The sequence below is a fragment of the Zingiber officinale genome, chromosome 5B (assembly GCF_018446385.1).
Source record: "Zingiber officinale cultivar Zhangliang chromosome 5B, Zo_v1.1, whole genome shotgun sequence".
Classification (NCBI taxonomy): Eukaryota; Viridiplantae; Streptophyta; class Magnoliopsida; order Zingiberales; family Zingiberaceae; genus Zingiber; species Zingiber officinale.
The window spans coordinates 116,889,519-116,907,996 of record NC_055995.1 but is presented as its reverse complement, the minus strand read 5'-3'; the positions used below and the strand labels follow the sequence as shown (position 1 = coordinate 116,907,996).

Here is an 18,478-nt window from a genome sequence, read left to right as displayed (position 1 = left end):
AGAGAAAATTAATGATTAGAAAAATTCATAATAATATGCCGCATCTGAGTCTCGAACTCTATTACTAATAAATCTTGGAATTATTTTTAGTATGAATAGAAAAAAAGGATATTAACGTAAATTCATTTTAGGCTTCACCAAAGTTAGTTAGTAAAGGAGAGAGATTTTTAATAAAATAGTAAGATATATATATATAATTTTATTTATTTATTTTATTAAAAAAAATAGAGGGAATATGAAAATTTTCTTGGATACATATTTACAATTTAGCCCAATTTAACCAAATCGGAGCCTCATTCGGTGCCGTACTTGAGAACACGATTCTTCTGGTGCATCCGAGAAAGGGACTCGATCCAACAAGCTTCGCGCAATCCGGCTGCCGCCGTGCTCCGCTCCCAGATCTAGCCGCGGCCATGCATCCCGGCGCCCGATCTCCCCCTTTCTTCTTCGTCGCGTGCCTCCTCCTTCTCCTTTTATCATCCGCTTTCGCCTCCGAGTCGGACCACAAGGTGTGCTTCCGATCCCATTTCTTCTTTGACGATTTCAGTGTTCGGGTAACCGGGATCTCGTTGAACACTTGCGTTCGCAAATAAGATGATATGGTTAGCTACTGTAGCCTTTCGTCTCTTGGTTTTTGTGCAGATCTAGGCTGAATTTCTCTGTATGAACTATTTGTTTGGTCATAGATTCGCATCAAAATTGGTTTTTTTTTCTTGTCATAACAAAAAAAGAAACGTTGTGTTTGGAATTTTCTAGTTGGCTTCTTTTACCTAGGTCATACGACTGAGCTGGAGGAGTTCTTCGACGTCATAATCAAGTTGAGAGTTCGATATCCGAATGTAATTTGGACGATTTTTCCATGTCTCACAAACAATAGTTTGAATATATATAAACTAATTTAGATAAATTTTTACAAGTTTTAACTTGTCAGACAACTTAACCTCTAACAAAACTAGGATCCATCTGTATGGAGGCACACAGTGAGGTGAGTATATTTGGAATAAGAAACCTTTGTTGTACAATATGGAGTGCATGTGATATTTAATCACTAGTTGTGACAGATAATGGTTGCGTGCTGGCTTTTATTTTTTTTTTTTCTATTTATTGCTATTGTACCTTTGATTTGGATGTTTGTGTTGATGTATGGTATTTAAATGTTACCAAAAACTTAACTTAGTTTGATTTTCTAATTTAAACAATGTGGCTATGCACCAGCAGTATATCCTTTCATAGAGGTCATTTGCCCCAGGGCGTAGCTCAGACGGTAGGCTCATGACATCTCTAGCGTAATGATTAGGAGTCAATTCTCAGGAACTGATACTTGAGATTTATCCCACCATGAACCTAACCCTTGTATTTGCATTTACCTCCTTCCATATCTATGGGGCCGGCACTAGGGGTTGTTAAGGTAACGGATCTACCTTTTTTTTCATAGAGGTCATTAATGGAATAAGATCCATGTAGCCACCTCAAATGGTTGTGGAACTAATATTGATGCCACCACAATATTTCTATAGTTGCCTTAGTTTTCACGTTGTTATTAATTCACATGCAATACTGAACTGAATAAATAGTAACACTGCAAAACAGCCTGAATTGAATAATTTCTGATTGCTATATCTTTCCGTAGCATGTCTTTTATGCTAAGTTTTCAAATTGTTATCAATTCACATGCAGTATCAAACTGAAGATCTGGTCACACTCTGGGTAAATAAAGTAGGTCCTTACAATAACCCTCAAGAGACGTACAACTATTACAGCCTTCCATTCTGTCAGCCATCTGAGAACCCTGCACATAAGTGGGGTGGACTAGGAGAAGTCCTAGGTGGAAATGAACTGATTGACAGCCAAATCCAGATAAAGTTTAGAAGTATTCAGCTTTCTTTACTAGTATATGCCCCATTGCTTTGCTAGTCCTTGATGGATCATTTTCTAAAAATTGATATGCCAGAAAATGTTGAAAAGGGACCCATTTGCACGATTGAACTTGATGCCACAAAAGTGAAGCAATTTACTGATGCCATAGAGAACTCATATTGGTTTGAGTTATTCATAGGTTAGTTAATGCAATCATTTCTTTGTCCCTTTATATCTGATTCTACAACTGTACTGTGAACAGTTTTGTTTTTGTTTCTTTTTTGTCTATGTGATCATTTATTTTCTGGTACTTATCTCCATTTAATTTCTTTTTTCTTCATTGTTCCTGGACATGATGTAGACGACCTGCCTATGTGGGGTATGCTCTTTCCCTGTTCACATGTATTGTATGCTTCAGATAGTCTGTTTATACTTGTGTAGTTGTGTTATCAGTATATAGTTTTTCTACTTTTATGCAGGCTTTGTTGGAGAGACCGACAAGAATAACAAAGATAAACATTACATTTTCACACATAAAAGTATTGCCATCCAACATAACAAGGATCAGGTTCGTAGTTTGTTGGTGCTATATGAACTCCATGCCTTGGAAGACATTTTTTTGTCAAATTTGTTATGAATACAAGTTTCTTCTATGTACCTCTCTTTTGCAGATCATTCACGTCAATCTTACTCAAGGAAATCTTAAACTATTGGAAGTGGGAAAAAAACTGGATATGACATATTCAGTAAAATGGGAGCCCACCAATGTGACATTTGCCCGTCGTTTTGAAGTCTACTTGGATTACCCTTTCTTTGAGCACCAGGTAATGCAATTTCGATTTACCTTTTTCCTCATCCTGAAACTTCAATACTGATTTTGCAACTATGTAAAAATTATTTTTATCATGATGATCTGTGGTTTTGAAATTCAAATGGTGCTATACCAGTGCATAGTGCAATGCTGATTGCCTGTGTTAAAACTGGAACATAGCTAGTAAATGCTGTTAATATTATATATCACAACATACTAGACCATATTCATCGCATTAACTTTTGGTGTTTTTTGTTGGAGACAATTATTGATGGAATTTTCTACAAAGTTTTAGTCATTGTGATTGCTACTCCATTTGCAGATTCACTGGTTTTCTATCTTCAATTCTTTCATGATGGTTATTTTCCTTACTGGACTGGTTTCTATGATATTAATGAGAACTCTCAGAAATGATTATGCCAAATATGCTCGTGAAGATGATGATCTTGAGACTCTGGTAATAACTTACTGACATTACCTTTTTTAATATTTCTTTTCAAATTCGTATACATTTCAATTGTTTTTAGGAGAGAGATGTGAGTGAAGAATCAGGATGGAAACTTGTTCATGGGGATGTCTTTCGACCTCCTCACAGCTTGGTTCTTCTTTCTGCCCTTGTTGGTACAGGTGCCCAATTGACAACACTTATTCTTTTGGTGATATTGTTGGCAATTGTTGGAACCTTATACATTGGGTATGTCTGCACTTATTTTTCAAATTGCTTAGTGAGTTGAACTTCATTATTTATTATTTTTCTATATTTATATCGCTAGAGAACTGTATTTACAGAATCAGACAGATTGTTTACATCCATAGTCAATACCACTGTAGTACATTTAATCAAAGATAGATCCTGAAACCAAAGGCCAATGGCGGCAAGGCCACTGTTCTTCTGCCTTGGAGAAGCTGATATTTGGCAGATCCAGACTCACTATGCAATTTTCTCATATCATTTATCAACTTTTAGATGCTTAACTGTGAGGCATTTTAATCTATATGGGCAAAACTTGAGGTTGTTTAGTTACATCTATATATACGATACTGAGGACTGTATCCCATTTTTATTTATATATGAGATCTGGTGCTGGAAATTGTTAATTTCATTTTTAATTTCTATTACTAATAAATTATAGAAAAAATACATATGCAAAAAAAAAGGAACACGTGATACCATTAGTAATACTGAAACATGATTCAGACTCCAAGCCTCCAGCAATACTGAAAAATGCATTCTTTCTTTTTGTCAGTGCTGCCACTTGCATGTTGAAAACAGATGTAATAGCAATATTGGTCCTTGTGGATATAGCATACCAATTTCTTGGTTGATATGTATTTGTGGTTATTGGTGTTAACAATCATATTTTGTCAGAAGATGCATTCTATCATCATGCTTTTCTATCTGGATCCAAGTTCTTCTCTTAACCATTTATTTTGACCAGGCGAGGATCTATCATTACAACTTTCATCGTCTGCTATGCACTCACCTCTTTCATTTCAGGCTATGTTAGTGGTGGACTTTACTCACGTAATGGCGGTATGGTTCCTTTCACATGGCTGTTGCATTGCAGATCTAGGAAAAAAATTGAGCATGTGCAAACCCACACTTGGAACACAAGCATGCACATGAAGAATCTTTCAGAAAGAAAATTTCTCCTTTGCAAGGTTTTAACATGAGTCTGAAGTTTTTTTTCCTGGTTTTGTTGGCAGGTAAAAGTTGGATAAAGGCAATGATTGTGACAGCATCATTGTTTCCATTTTTGTGCTTCGGGATTGGGTTCTTACTAAACACAATTGCTATATTTTATGGATCATTAGCAGCTATTCCATTTGGGACAATGGTGGTTGTCTTTGTATTATGGGCTTTCATCTCATTTCCCCTTGCACTTCTAGGCACTGTTGTGGGTAGGAACTGGAGCGGTTCACCAAACAATCCATGCCGTGTTAAGACCATTCCTCGTCCTATCCCTGAGAAGAAATGGTATCTTACACCTTCGGTTGTCTCATTGATGGGAGGATTGCTTCCATTCGGCAGCATTTTCATTGAGATGTATTTTGTGTTCACCTCCTTCTGGAATTACAAGGTAACTTACATATCTTTTGCAGCATTCACTATGTCGACTATCATGGTGTTTTCTGTTTCTCTTCCAGCATATATGCTTTGTATCTAATCTAAAAGTTCTGAGGTGCCTATAATTTTCTAGCCTCAAATTGGCATCTGTAGAGACAAAGATACAGTATATGTGATTTTATTCCTTTCTTTTGCAGGTGTATTATGTGTATGGCTTCATGCTACTGGTGTTCCTGATCCTCTTAATCGTCACTATTTGTGTGACCATAGTTGGCACATATTTCTTGTTAAACGCTGAGAACTATCACTGGCAGTGGACTTCATTCTTCTCTGCCGCTTCAACTTCTGTCTATGTGTATCTCTACTCTATATACTACTACCACGTGAAGACAAAGATGTCAGGGTTTTTCCAGACTAGCTTCTACTTCGGGTACACATTGATGTTTTGTTTGGGTTTAGGAATACTTTGTGGTGAGTAATCAAATCATCTGACATTTGTGGCTTCTAAAATGCACTTTTATGCTGTTTTCATCACTTCTGTTTGATCACTCAGGCGCCGTTGGATATCTTGGATCTACATTATTTGTGAGAAGGATTTACAGAAACATTAAATGTGACTAGCATTGGATACAAGGAGAATGAATGGTGTCATATGCTGGTCAACAATTTTTTGGTAAGAAATGATGATGCTTTCTGAAAATGTATGGAGGGATGTGCCATCTTCTTTTGACTTTCTTTTACTTTAGTTTCGTTTCTATTTTGATCTAGATGAATGAATGTATCATTTTTCAAATTGCATTAGTTACATTGCCGTGGTTGTACTTTTAGTTTAGTCAAAAATTAGCCTTTCATGTAGCTGAACAATCATAAACGCCTCTTTCTACAACATTTAAACTACATATGTACTCATCACTGCTCACAAGTTTTTCTCTTTTGTTATATTACAAGTAAACTTCGATCAATTTTATGGTTCAATGAAATACTATCAATTGGAGCTAAAGTACCCTGTGCCAGTGATTGTCTGATAAATTTAAAGGTGGTAAGTGAATAGAGATCGATGGGTCAAATCTCGGGATGTTGGCCATTGAGCGCTCATTGTATTTTTATGCCACTTGAGTTGGTTGGAGTCAAAGACGAACTAACTGAAGACGAAGAAGGTGAGCCTCAATTCCACTGATAGTTTAACACGATAATTTATCTTCATATCTTATCATGTAAATTTAGAACAAATTCATTCAATCAATTGATAATTTAACGCTCCTCAGATCTTCGCTAATAATAATGCTAGTAAATAACTTTCGAAATGAGTGCAAAATCGGAATTCTTCCAGGGCTATAAAAAAGAGACCACTTGTGATCTAGAAAATGTCCAATTGTTTTGCCAGAGGAAAGGTGAAGCGTCTCATCAAAATGCTCAAGAATAATCCTAAGGCAAACAACACATGAATCGTATCGATAAGACTGTCGTTCATTCCCTGTGGATTTCAGTGAATCTTTGCATATTTCAGTTTTCCACATTGCAGCAGTAGCACTGTAGGTGTTTATACAAATCCTTGAGAAGAGGGTAAAAGAAAACCACTCAACACTTGAAAGCCATCCCGATTCACGCTCTTTAAGATCGGGAAATGGCAACACATGGTACCAGGGTTGCCCTCCACGCATCCACCCAGTATCTGATCGGCAAACTAGATGTTCTTGAAAGCATAATATGCAGAAAAGCAGCATTACTAGTGAAGTTAGAAAGCATGTAAATGAAACAAGGACTAGAAATTGAGGTTATCTTTAGGTGAAATTAGTTGAGAGGCTCTAGGGTCGGATAGACAGGTATTGCTCTCGCTATCTATGGTGATGGTGAGACCCAACTTGACTATTCATCTTCTGCTTGAAAACTCGGCCCAATCTTTCGACACCTGCTACGGAGAAGGCTTCCAATCGAATTGAAAATTATTGAAGTTGTTAATAGCTCCAAACCTGTCCAATAGTCGGTTATTAATGTCCTGCGGTTGACAGTTCATAGTTGTTGGATCCTGCAGGAGGTGATTCGTTCCCATCCTCCCATTCATAACCAGGGCATTATTTGTCATTGTTGCTCGCATCCCGCTTGCTGCAGCAGGTAGACCAGTCCCACACATACTTGTAAAACTTTCAGTGCTGTTAATAGCTGAGTCGTTGGGCATCACATTTCCAAACAAGCAATTTGCCCCATTCATGTTAGACATCATCCCGTTGATCGGTTTCACATCGTTCCCCAATGAATTGACACCATTCAGCTGTGAAGACATCATCAGCTCCTGTAAAATCTGTTGGACAGAGCTCTGTGAATCATTTGGATCATTGTCGTGCAGTTTCACTGCTGGCTGTTGCAATGTAGGCAAACTTGCAGGGGAATTGGAATTCAGGCGAAGAGCAATTTGTGATGTCGGCATGGGGTTGTTGCTACATGCATGTTTCATAGAAGGAAAAGTGGAAGCATTGGGCTGAGATGGAGGTACTGAGGTAGAAGGAATCTGAATACTATTTCCAGCGTGCGTGCTGTTCAGAGTATTCATCTGACTTTCTTGGCCGGCATTCATAGGATTTTGGAGGGCACTGATAACTGTGGCAGCCGATGCTGACGTAGACGAAGCGTTAAGCGAGTTACTCATACCGACATGGTCGTTACTGACAGTGGAAATTGGCATGCTTGAGGAATGAATAGAGGTCGGATCATTATGGTTTGAGTTCGGAGTCATGATTTGTGGTTGCTCAGATTGTTGGGGCTGCAGAGTTTGTAGCCCTGATGAAGTTCTTCGAGGGAAGGTAATCAGGCTATCTGGCGAACAGAAATAACAAATTGAGTTAGCTGGCACACTGTCAGCATAACTAAGGTATCATAAAAGCTACTTTCGAGAAACAATGTTATCTTGAACTTACAATTTCTAAACTATTTGAGATCGGCCAAATGAATTTAAACTATTGTCACGTCTAACTTAACAACAGTTGTATATATCGTACTATGAAAGAACAAAAATAATAAGCCACTATTCTAACAGTTGAACATTGTTTAGTAAATTATTGTAGGGCAAACATTGAAGAATAAGAACAACAAAGAGTTTACCCATAGGTCCAGCTCCAGTTTCTTTGCTAAAATCAATCAAATCCTTCATGCTGTTAACCACTTCAGATATCTAACATTGTCAGAAGTAAAAGAATCAGTGACACGACTACGACTTAATATTCCTGTACTCCTTGAACATACAATTAAACTAGGAAAAGATAAACAAAGAAACATACAATATAAGCTATAATGCCTGACAGACTCAAACAGTTCAATTGCGAACAATATTTATGTTCCTATACTAAAGATATAAGCAATACAATCAAACTAGAAAATAAGAAAAATGCCTAGCAAAATCATAAGATGGCTTATCATTTTGCTGCCAAATAGGATTTTGGGTGTAGACTGAATAGCGAATTATAAAGTGTCATAAGTCCATTTACATCTGTCCATTTGTATATTCCAACCACCAACTATAATTTTCCAATTATATCGTGGTCCTTAAATGCTTTTAACACTTAACTACTCTTCATAATCTCCTTCACCTCACACATTATTATCAATTTTCCTTCATCATGTTCAAAAGATGAAATGACTTTCAATTGTTCAAACTATAAAAAATCACTAGTGAGATTCATTACAATTTAATCATTCATTGTGTTAGTAAATAATATTACTAAAGTGTGAACCAATGTGTGGACCATCGACTTGTTAGAAAATAAAAGCCACAGCTTTCTATTGAATCTTCAAAAAAAAAAAAAAAAAAAAAAAACACCAATAACTGCTTGAGATATTTCTTAACCAAAGAACGATTAAGGACCAAAGTCATATACCAGAACAGGCGAAGATAACCAAACTCAGCACAAGAGAATTTAATAAGAAAACTTTTGGAATAGCACACCAAAGCAGTGCAAAAGAATTTAATAAGAGTATCGCTAAGATTTTTTTTTTTTCAAATAATTAAAAAATGCAAACAATTTACCTGAAGACACCGAACATATCTTTTTGTATATCCTAAATCATTCACCAATGGTACTTCCAGAGCTTTGGCTATTTGACGAGCAGATGCCACAAACCTACCACAATGTCATATTCCATTATATAAGAATTAGAAATATGTACCAAACCAAAAACACCCATGCATGTACAGAGTGACATGCCGATTTTAACATGAAACATCAAGATATCCATGCAAACTTTTTAACTTGTATAATGTTGAGATGTGGAACTTAAAAACAATGAGGTTGAAATATACACAGCAGAAGGAAAGCATAGACACAGAAAGAATTTCTTTCTTATTGAAACTAGCACTGCATTAACGTGCATATCCTCTGAAATCAATAGTTTACAGTAGAATGTGAATTCCACAAATTCATACATGATGTATTAAAATGTTATTGAGCATCCCATAGTGACAAAAACTCCAGCTTCCATAAGTTTCTCCGTCACCAAAATCAGGAAAAGAAAATAGCTATTTAATGCTAGCTCAGGAAAAGAAAATAGTTATTTAATGCTAGCTCAGGAAAAGAAAATAGTTATTTAATGCTAGCTCAACAAAAAATAAGAAATGAAGCAAGAAATGCAGCATACATAACCAAATGAATTCCACTTTAGCATGTATTTTAAGGGAGTCTTACTTTAAATGCATATCCATATCTTTGTTTACTTCTGACAGTAACCTTATAAAATTACAAGAAGCAAATACAAGTTGGACCGGATATACTAATCAAGTTGAAATGTCACTTGAGCATTTTACCAAAATGATTCTATTATTACTGGTCAAAGATTATGATATCCGTGATATCAAGAATAATAAAAGGGAATGTGAAGAGACAACAAACTTTCGAAGATATGTTTTTAATCACATAATATATAATACCTAAAACGAATGAGGACAACAAATAAATGTACATATGGAAAGATGAGTAACTAAAAAAATAATCATATGTGAAGGTATCAGTAAATGGAAATGTTTGCTACAGATTGTCCCACAGTTGTCTAAATATAGAGCCTAATTTAAAGTACTGCCTAATCTTCAAAAGAAATTAAATGTTACATGCCCTTCAATGCAAGGTCCAGTTGCCCATTTGAACCAAAACATGATCTACAAGGTTCAACAAAATGACGACTTGTATATGACCATTAACCAAAGCAGAGAATTCAGATTAACACAGTGCCATATAAGTCATCTACCTGTCCCAACTGTTGATGTGCATAGACATCATAATAACAAGAGGCCCACTACTGCTAGCTAATTGATGTAACATGAACTATAATGTAGAGATGCAAACACAAGCATTTAGTAACATGTAATGTAATAGCAGAATAGCGATCAGTATTTCAGTTTGAGACAGTAAGAAAAAGGTCAGGGTGAATCCCAGTGAAGATCTGAATGAAGCCAGCTGTGACGAGACTGTGAAGTTGATGGACAGGTTGAAAATGATGAAGTGAATCACTGCAGCGATGTTGAGAAGTGTGAGGGTGGACGTCGGAGATGATGTCAAAGCTAAGTGAGAGATCAAGCCTCAAAATGGACTTCTGAGATGTTGGAACAAATTGACAAGCTAGAGCATAAATTGCTAAGATGCAGGAGAAGATTTGGGTGGTCACAATCACAAGGGTAACAAGGGAACGCTCTGGACAGGGTTTCAGAAGGAGGATAGCAGGACTAGGGAGTGAGGATATTGCAATGTCAGCACTGATTAGTGGACAACACCATCGCAAAGTAGATGCGACCACAAGGGGATGTTGAATACAAAACAGCAAGCAATACCAAGGCATAGATGAGGTGAAGAGAATCCATATTTGAGAGATAAACCTTGAGCTTTCCTCCCTCAAACAAGGATCAGGCACTGAATGAGAATGCTAAGAATCATTTGGTGGATTTTCGATCAATTGTAAATCATGTTGAATTGTGAATCAGATACAAAATTTAATAAAAGAATTCTATGTTTTGATATCCAAAAATATGTAAAATAAGAATCCACCATTTAATAGCATAATATTATGCTATGAAGTTAATATTGATCTCTAACAAGAATTTATAGGTACATATCTTACATTCGTGACAATGTTCTCATTATTGTTCATTAAGATTGGAATGAACTAAGAAATAAAAAAAATGTTGTTAAATGCTTTTCACCGAAATAACTATGTCAAATTGAAGACTTGACTTTGCTATGACAACCTCTAAGTTATCCCTCCTGGTCACTTCGTACATTGATGTGATAAGACTTGTTCTTTTGTTCGTCCAAGTTATTATTAGGTGTAGAATCCATTTTGCCTCTTGGTGACTTTGTCTCCATACAACATAATTAGGATTAATTTATTTCTTAATGGATCACAGTTTTTTTTCACTTGTTTAGATGTGACTTCAGTGAGCTTTCTTTACTTTTAGAATCATATAAAATAAGATTCATATGGAATTATATTGAATCAAACTGAATGTTTAAGATTCTTATCATTTTTGATTCATATGCAAGGACCTCATTGTTTCACACTTAAATTATTATGGATCATATCATACAAATCATGATCATACAATTGGCAACTTTCCCGAGAAGAGTATTGTGGCTAGGGTGTATGTATTTTAATGACTCAACGATAACAACATTTGACTAAAGGCTTATTTTATAAAGTGGTTCGTAGAATTGGTTTAGGATTGGATGAACCAAAAATCATAACATAGTTTATTCGGATTGGTAGGATTTGCAAGCTCAGAATTGAAAATCCTAGATTCAAAATGAAAAAGAGAAGAAGAAAATATATTTGGAATGTAATAATGAAAAATTATAAAGCTAGATATTTATATGTTATTATTGTGTAACCATAACATGTAACTAGAAATAGAAAATTATATAAAGTTTGAATAATCATTGTATAATCTTCATCCAGATTGATATTTATAATAATGCACTGGAGTAATAACCACTATCAATACTATTGAATTTAATAGTATATACAATAATAAATAGTGTAATACAAATAAAATATTGTGTTTAAAATTCAATTATTGCTACAATATTATAGTATTAATAGCATCCTTATTGAATAATACCAATGAGCTTGCACCATGTCTATCATATTACCACACAATAGTGTACTAGATTAATAATCTTGATGGCACTACTTAAATGCTTAATAATAGCTTGCATTATTTAAGAAATATTGTTGAGGGATAGTATTTAATAAGTAATGCAAATACAAGTGAATGTTTTAGCCCATTTGAACATTCTATATATATGGTATTAATTATTTACTCCATGTGCCAATTATAGTGCTGCAACAACATCTTTTGAAAAATAATATTCCCTTTGTCTTATTACCTTAGTTACAAAATCAAGATGCATCTGTCTACTATATTACTGCACTACTTTAGAGCTTTAAGCTGTTTTTCCTTTTTATCGCAGCCTAGATATGTGTCCTAATACATATCATTTTTGCAATCAAGATATCCCTTTAATCTCTCTCGATTGCAATCAAGATATCCCTTTCATCTCTCTCGACTGCAATTCTTGTAGATCTCCAGCAGCAGCATTCAACCTCTCCACAGAATATTGCTGAAAGAGCAGCAAAACAAGCAATTCATATCTCCACTTGTTCCTTCAATTCATTCTCAATTAACCATCCAAAGAACCAACCATAATCAACAAAAAAATCTGTATCTTCTGAAAATTGAATCATTATTTACCCAATTCACCTAAGTTTTATCTTGTTCCAAGCTTCTCCAAACTGTTCCATTCATATTCTGTTTGATGTCAAAACATCAGATTCTGCCGATACAGATACAACTCACCCAATCCAAATCGGAATTGACCAAATTTGAAAACTATGTCAATAATAGAAATGAACATGGAGAAAATAAATTATCATGCAGAAAATAGTAAGATATCACAGTGAATCGAGATAAAATCCAAATAAATCAGATTTTTAATTAAGAGGACAATCTCTCCCCTTAATTATAGGCATTAGCACGTAAGCTTATTATTTTTCTAGGGTATATTACAAAAAAGGGGCAACTTCCAGATGATGTAATAAAGTGCCACAATGCAAGGACCAAGAAACTTTCAAAAGTATCATCACAATTGCTAGACGATTGCAAAGATGAAAAGATCCATAAATTGAACTTAACACTTGTTTGAAAGTCACCACAATTGTTTCCCTCCATGCTCTCCCTGTGGGCAGCGTGCTCCCATGTTCTTCCTTTTCTCCTCCACCGCAGCCATCAAATTTCCATTGTTTGACACCTTTCACACCCCGCCCTCCCTGTTGCTCCCTTCCCCTCATCACTTTATCCCAACTACCTCCATTAGCCACCCTCCTCGCCACTGCCTCCACTGGCTACCCACACTTACTTTCTCATTCTCCTAAACATGGTTCCCTCTCTTCCCCTCCCATTGCCATCCAACATCCTTATCCTGTGAATTCATCCATATCAACAAGCACTGCTTCTCCATAGCTACAACCGATTTCTGCTGCCCTTTCCACCACAACAACTCAAGTTTTGATCCCTCCATCCCACTCTTCCCCCCTTGGGCTCCTGATGCTTTGTTATGACAAGCATTGATGGCAATTGTAGATAGGGAGATGGGAAAGGTGCAAACTGATAGGGTGGCGTCATTAGAAAGCACAAATGCTAAAGAGAGGATAGTAAAGAGGGTATTCTTGATGTAGGGCAAATGATCTTGTTATTTTCCCCATGGAAGTAGTGCATATTTTATCTTGCTTCTTCCAGTTCCAGTACCGTAACTGTTTGTCGACACAAAAAATAGAGGGTTACAAGTGTGGAACAAGAGCGAAAACTTGCAGTAAATGATAAGGTTTTCCTTTGAAGGGTGCTAAAATGAGAAGACCAATGCCTGCATGATCATATACAACAATGAGGTTTTCCAGTTTAACCAGTCGACAGGTCAGCCCGGTTTGGGTTTTATAAAAGCTAATTAAGAGTAAAATAGGGCTAAATATTTGGCTCTTCTATATCTATCTGATTCTAAATCAAAAAATTGCACAAAAAACCCGATGGAATGCTTCTAATCCTTTTGTTGCTTCACTGATCTTTCCTACTGGCTTGTGTTTGGAATTCTTTTGTTGCTTCAATCAACCAAACTAAGGTTCAGAAAGGGATAAGTTTATTTAGATGTTCTTATGAAAAACAGAAGCAAAAAAATAATTAATTCCATTTTTTATTCCGTCTTACACAATTTTGGAATAATAATAGCTATGAGTAAGAAGACCATTTCATTTTATAATCTAGGATGTAAATCTTATGCAGAACACTGCTCTTCTCTAGGTTCTTAGTTGGTAAAACTTAGAATAGTTGGATAGAATTAGAGTGAAATCTTCCTTGCAGTTAGCATATTTGAATCTAGATTTAGCGACTAAGAAACTAATGTCGCTTTGTACAATTATCTTAGCAAAATTCATATTTTACATTTGACTGTGTACTCAATAGTACACACTGATTGGAGAAGTCGACTCCATAGGATGGTTGTATCACAGACTCAACATTCTCCTGCGGGATAGTTTGAGACTTTGAGTAGCAGATATGAGTATATGTTGTCACCACTTGATCTAGGCCACAGTTGTTCTTTTTTTATACATTGAGTATTTAGAAATATATGTTTGAAATTTAGGATGTAATAGGTATGTTATGGTTTTCACTTATATTTAACCTGTTTGTTATCCGCTCAATGCGAGGGTCATTCAACTAACTAATCCTAGAAATTTCTACATAAAATATTTGCCATTTAATCATCAATGTTGCTAGAGTTGTGTAAACTGCAAATATAGAACCCGGTATAAAATAACAGGTAACATCGATAAAATATTAAAAATTACATGTGCAACATAAGTTGTTCTGAAAACATAACCATATCTAACATATGTCAAAGACAAAAAGCAAAAAGTCCATTGTTTTACTAGGATAATGAAAGTGAGAATAGGCAGCATCCAGATAGTTTACTAAATTAAAAACAAAGGCAAGATATTTAAGTATGAAACATGAGAATGGACATACGAATTGCAAGTGTTTTGTACATCCTGTGTCGATAGGCCTGATGATGCATTTTGAGTTGCAGCCTGATACCTTTGCACCACAGTACCAAGTTGGCTAACCTGTCCAGCAAAATGCAAAAATGTAACTTGGACAACAAGTTATAAAAGTATGCACGCTTAGATCAAAGACAAATTGTAAGTTGGTAACCTCCATACCTGAGGAACAATAACCCTTCGAGGAATGAGCTCCTCGTGATGTCTGGCGCAGAACTCCCATGAAGATATCTAATGAAATAATATAAACAAAAAAGTATGATCATCCATAGCTTTTTTTGAAGTGTTTAGTTGAACAAATAATACTATAATACAAACTTTTGCAAATATTTACCTTTAAATCAGGATTAAAAACTATTCGTAGTTGTCCATCACGCACTACTCTTAGTTGTTCAAAGACACTTTCCTGAATTGCCTTGGCATAATCCAATACAATTTGGCCTGAAGCATTCTGATACTCACGGGGCATATCAACATACAGAAGTTCCTCTATGGTGCCGCTAGCATATTTGATTTGGAAGAGCCTTGGTAAAACCTCAACAGTAGTTTCTGCAAATCAAATACAATTTGAAGTAATAAGCACAAGCCTCAAACTAGAAATTCAAGAATCCATTACTATGACATCAAGAATAGCCTGCATCAAAATCCAATTAAACATTCAAAATTTACATCTAACTTACCAAAACCACGTCCTGGCTTATGGTTGCAGATCTCACAATGCCACACATCCTACAGAATTCGGACAATATAGCTTGGTTAAGGAATGGCAAAATGATTAATAAACTGTAGATCTTCACACAAGAAAATTCAGATGATCAATTATTAAACTGAAAACTATTAGTGAACTTATACAAAACAGAAATCAGCTAGTAAAAGAAGAAATTACACATGCAAAAGCAGGCTTAATTACCTGTGGAAAAACACCAGTAGTTTGACGACCAGTTCCATAAAGAGAGACACACCACCGCTTCTTCGCATCAGGAGCAAAATACTCGGCTATAAATTTTCTCCAAAACTCAATGTTGTTGTCCTGCATTACAGTGTAGAGTATAAAACATGTTGATACAAGGTTCTAAATTTTCAGTTGTTTAGCAAGGTGTAAGCACACTCCGAGCACTGGTCATGTGAGGGGTAAAAAAGGAACAAGAAAGTCAGGGTAACATATTGAGTTAGGAAGTTAACAAAGGCCATTGGCAATCAGAAATTTAAACTTACGTGTGGTCGGTGCTGCTGATGGTACATGTACTGGGTTAGTCTTCGAGCACACATCCCTGGCTCATACATTGTTGATTTCATTGCAGTTCTAATTGGAAGATTCTGCTGGAGAAGCTGCTGTTGCAATTGGCTTCGCTGCTGAGGGAGGTTCTTAACAATCTGTTGTTGCTGCTGTTGCTGCCGCTGTTGTTGCTGCTGCAACTGCAAAATCCTTTGTTGTTGCAAGTAATTCATTTGTGCAGCTGCAGCCGCAGCAGCAACCTGAGAGTTCTGCCTTGACAGCTGTAAAATCTGCTGTTGCTGCTGCTGCTGGTGCTGCTGCTGCAGAAACATCGATGTATCTGAATGTTGATTTTCTATTTTAACAGTGCCTAAGCTTCTCAGGGATTGTAATTGTTGTGACTCCGTTTTTACTGCACCAATGCCACATAATGACTGTAATTGTTGTGAAGGCCTAATCTGATTGTTAGGTTCCATTTGGGGCTCCAACTTAACAGTCCCCATCTCTGGCTCCATCTTAACAGGTACTACGTGACCCACATTACTCAATCCTCCCCGAAGAAACTGCTGCTGATTCTGAGGAAGAGAGATCTGCTGCTGGAAATTCTGCATCGTATCCATTTTAGTCTGCAGTTGATTTGCGCCAAGTTGGTTGTTTGAAGGGTTCTGGAAACATTGTTGTTGTCCCTGTACTTGACCTGACGAAGATGTGAATGACATAGGACTAGGCTCAGCAGAGCCAACTGTATCAACAGAACCAAATCCCCCACGCTGCTGGAGACTCATTGATGACGAAGAAAGACCACCAATAGGTCCTCCATTCCCGAATGAATTGCTAAGAGGTGGGATATTTGTTATATTGCCAAGCAAACTGTTACTGTTTAACTGGGTGTGAGGGGAGGCCAGAGATGAGAAAGGAGGCTGTGATGGGATTGAACCAGACTGGGATCCTCCCAGCAAGCCAGAATTTGACCGGAGAAGGGACGGGCTAACTGACTGAGGCCCACCGATGGAATTTGAAGACCCTGATGGCACCATGGCTTAAGACGCCACAACTAGCAGTTGATATAAAATTGTCACCTTGAAATGATGCTCAGATCGAGACGATTCTACAGATTTCACACTTCAGATCAGTAAGAAATGAAAGAGTCGGAAAGGAAACTTTCTTAAACATACGGCAAGAAGAGAGGTTACCGGCATTGGGAGAAACCCAAGCAAATGACTTCAGTTCCCCTTACTAATGAAGTCCATTCAACTAACTCTTGAGCAAGCGAATCTTTAACAAAGAAATCTAATCTAAAATCCACCAAATCTTTCCTCGTTATCCAAGCCAGAAATAGCAACCCCAAGGGGAAGAGAAACCAGTTGTTATCCAAATGCTAAAAAAAATCGAACCAACATGGAAAAAAAAGGCTAGATCTTTCTTCAAGGACGAAAACCAAGGACCACCGAAGAGACTAAAATATCTTATCTTTCTTCCACTGCAGCTTCCCTCACGCTAATCTTTCCCACTTCGCCCGCTGCAACCTGAAGTCGAAGCGCAATACCGACTCCGACAGCGAAGACATCGCAACGCCAGTCCAGAAAGTGACGCATCCACCCAGTGAACCAAAGCAGCCGACTTTTGCAATGATCCGAAGAGGGAAAGGAAGAGCGAGAAACAACGAGGATATCGTGCGAGGAATCGAGACAAAGTTACAGAGTTCCGAATCCCTTACCAAACAAGATTGAAGGAAAAGTCTCCACCTTTCCCAGCTCGTCTTGCGTCTACTTCTAGACTTTAGGGTTTGTCTTAAATGCAATTATAAACGCTCCGTTCGATTTCAATTGAGAGGAACGGAGAGAGAAGGGAAGGATCTGCTCGTGTTCCAGCGGACGTCAGAGATCTCTTGGATTCGATTAATCCTCCCTCGCCACCATTTTCGCTCTCTTCTTTTATCTTCTTGCTTCTTCCCTTCCTCACCATGTGTTGTTAGTCAACAGCTGCTGCTGCTTCCCGTCATGTTAAATGACATGCCATGTTATGCGCATGTCCATGCCCATCATCCTCCAACCAACCCATGCATGATAAGTAGCCACGCATATTTGCCGTATGCGGCAGGGGAACCGCCGTCTGCCGTCTACGAGCTAATTCGATGGGATCATTTCGGAAAGCTTCGACGGTGAAGAATACGGTCGCATAGATTTGGAATACGAACGCGTGCACGATCTACTATGACGAGGACTGTCGTACAAGAAATATTCAATTTACGCATCAAAATTTATCAAAACCCCACATACCCCTCTATGATTCTAAAAATACTATTTTACACACTGAAAATTTCAAATTCAATTCTTAATGCCGTTAAAGGTGATGTTTACATTAATATCTATCATTAAAAGCTATGTTTAGGGCCATGTGACATCCGATATAGCCATTTAAGAACTAAATTGCTTCCACTTAA

General features: G+C 36.9%; 2 protein-coding genes across 2 annotated transcripts; one reads left to right on the top strand and one right to left on the bottom strand.

Moving 5' to 3' along the window:
* The first annotated feature begins 286 nt into the window (after positions 1-286).
* LOC121985491 (transmembrane 9 superfamily member 1-like) lies at positions 287-5,675 on the top strand. Its single transcript, XM_042538980.1, has 12 exons — positions 287-509; positions 1,678-1,870; positions 1,952-2,056; positions 2,219-2,236; positions 2,337-2,425; positions 2,529-2,681; positions 2,991-3,125; positions 3,196-3,362; positions 4,108-4,202; positions 4,376-4,749; positions 4,934-5,207; positions 5,290-5,675. Exons 1-12 carry the CDS (start codon positions 414-416, stop codon positions 5,355-5,357), a joined length of 1,767 nt encoding a protein of 588 aa, XP_042394914.1. The 5' UTR covers positions 287-413; the 3' UTR covers positions 5,358-5,675.
* A 510-nt stretch (positions 5,676-6,185) lies between these two features.
* On the bottom strand, positions 6,186-18,043 carry LOC121985490 (transcriptional corepressor SEUSS-like). The gene is made up of 10 exons (XM_042538979.1): positions 17,229-18,043; positions 16,035-17,143; positions 15,730-15,849; positions 15,500-15,548; positions 15,154-15,368; positions 14,982-15,050; positions 14,788-14,885; positions 8,755-8,848; positions 7,833-7,902; positions 6,186-7,547 (listed from the first exon to the last, which is right to left on the bottom strand). Exons 2-10 carry the CDS (start codon positions 17,070-17,072, stop codon positions 6,649-6,651), a joined length of 2,652 nt encoding a protein of 883 aa, XP_042394913.1. The 5' UTR covers positions 17,073-17,143; positions 17,229-18,043; the 3' UTR covers positions 6,186-6,648.
* Between the last annotated feature and the right edge of the window lie 435 nt (positions 18,044-18,478).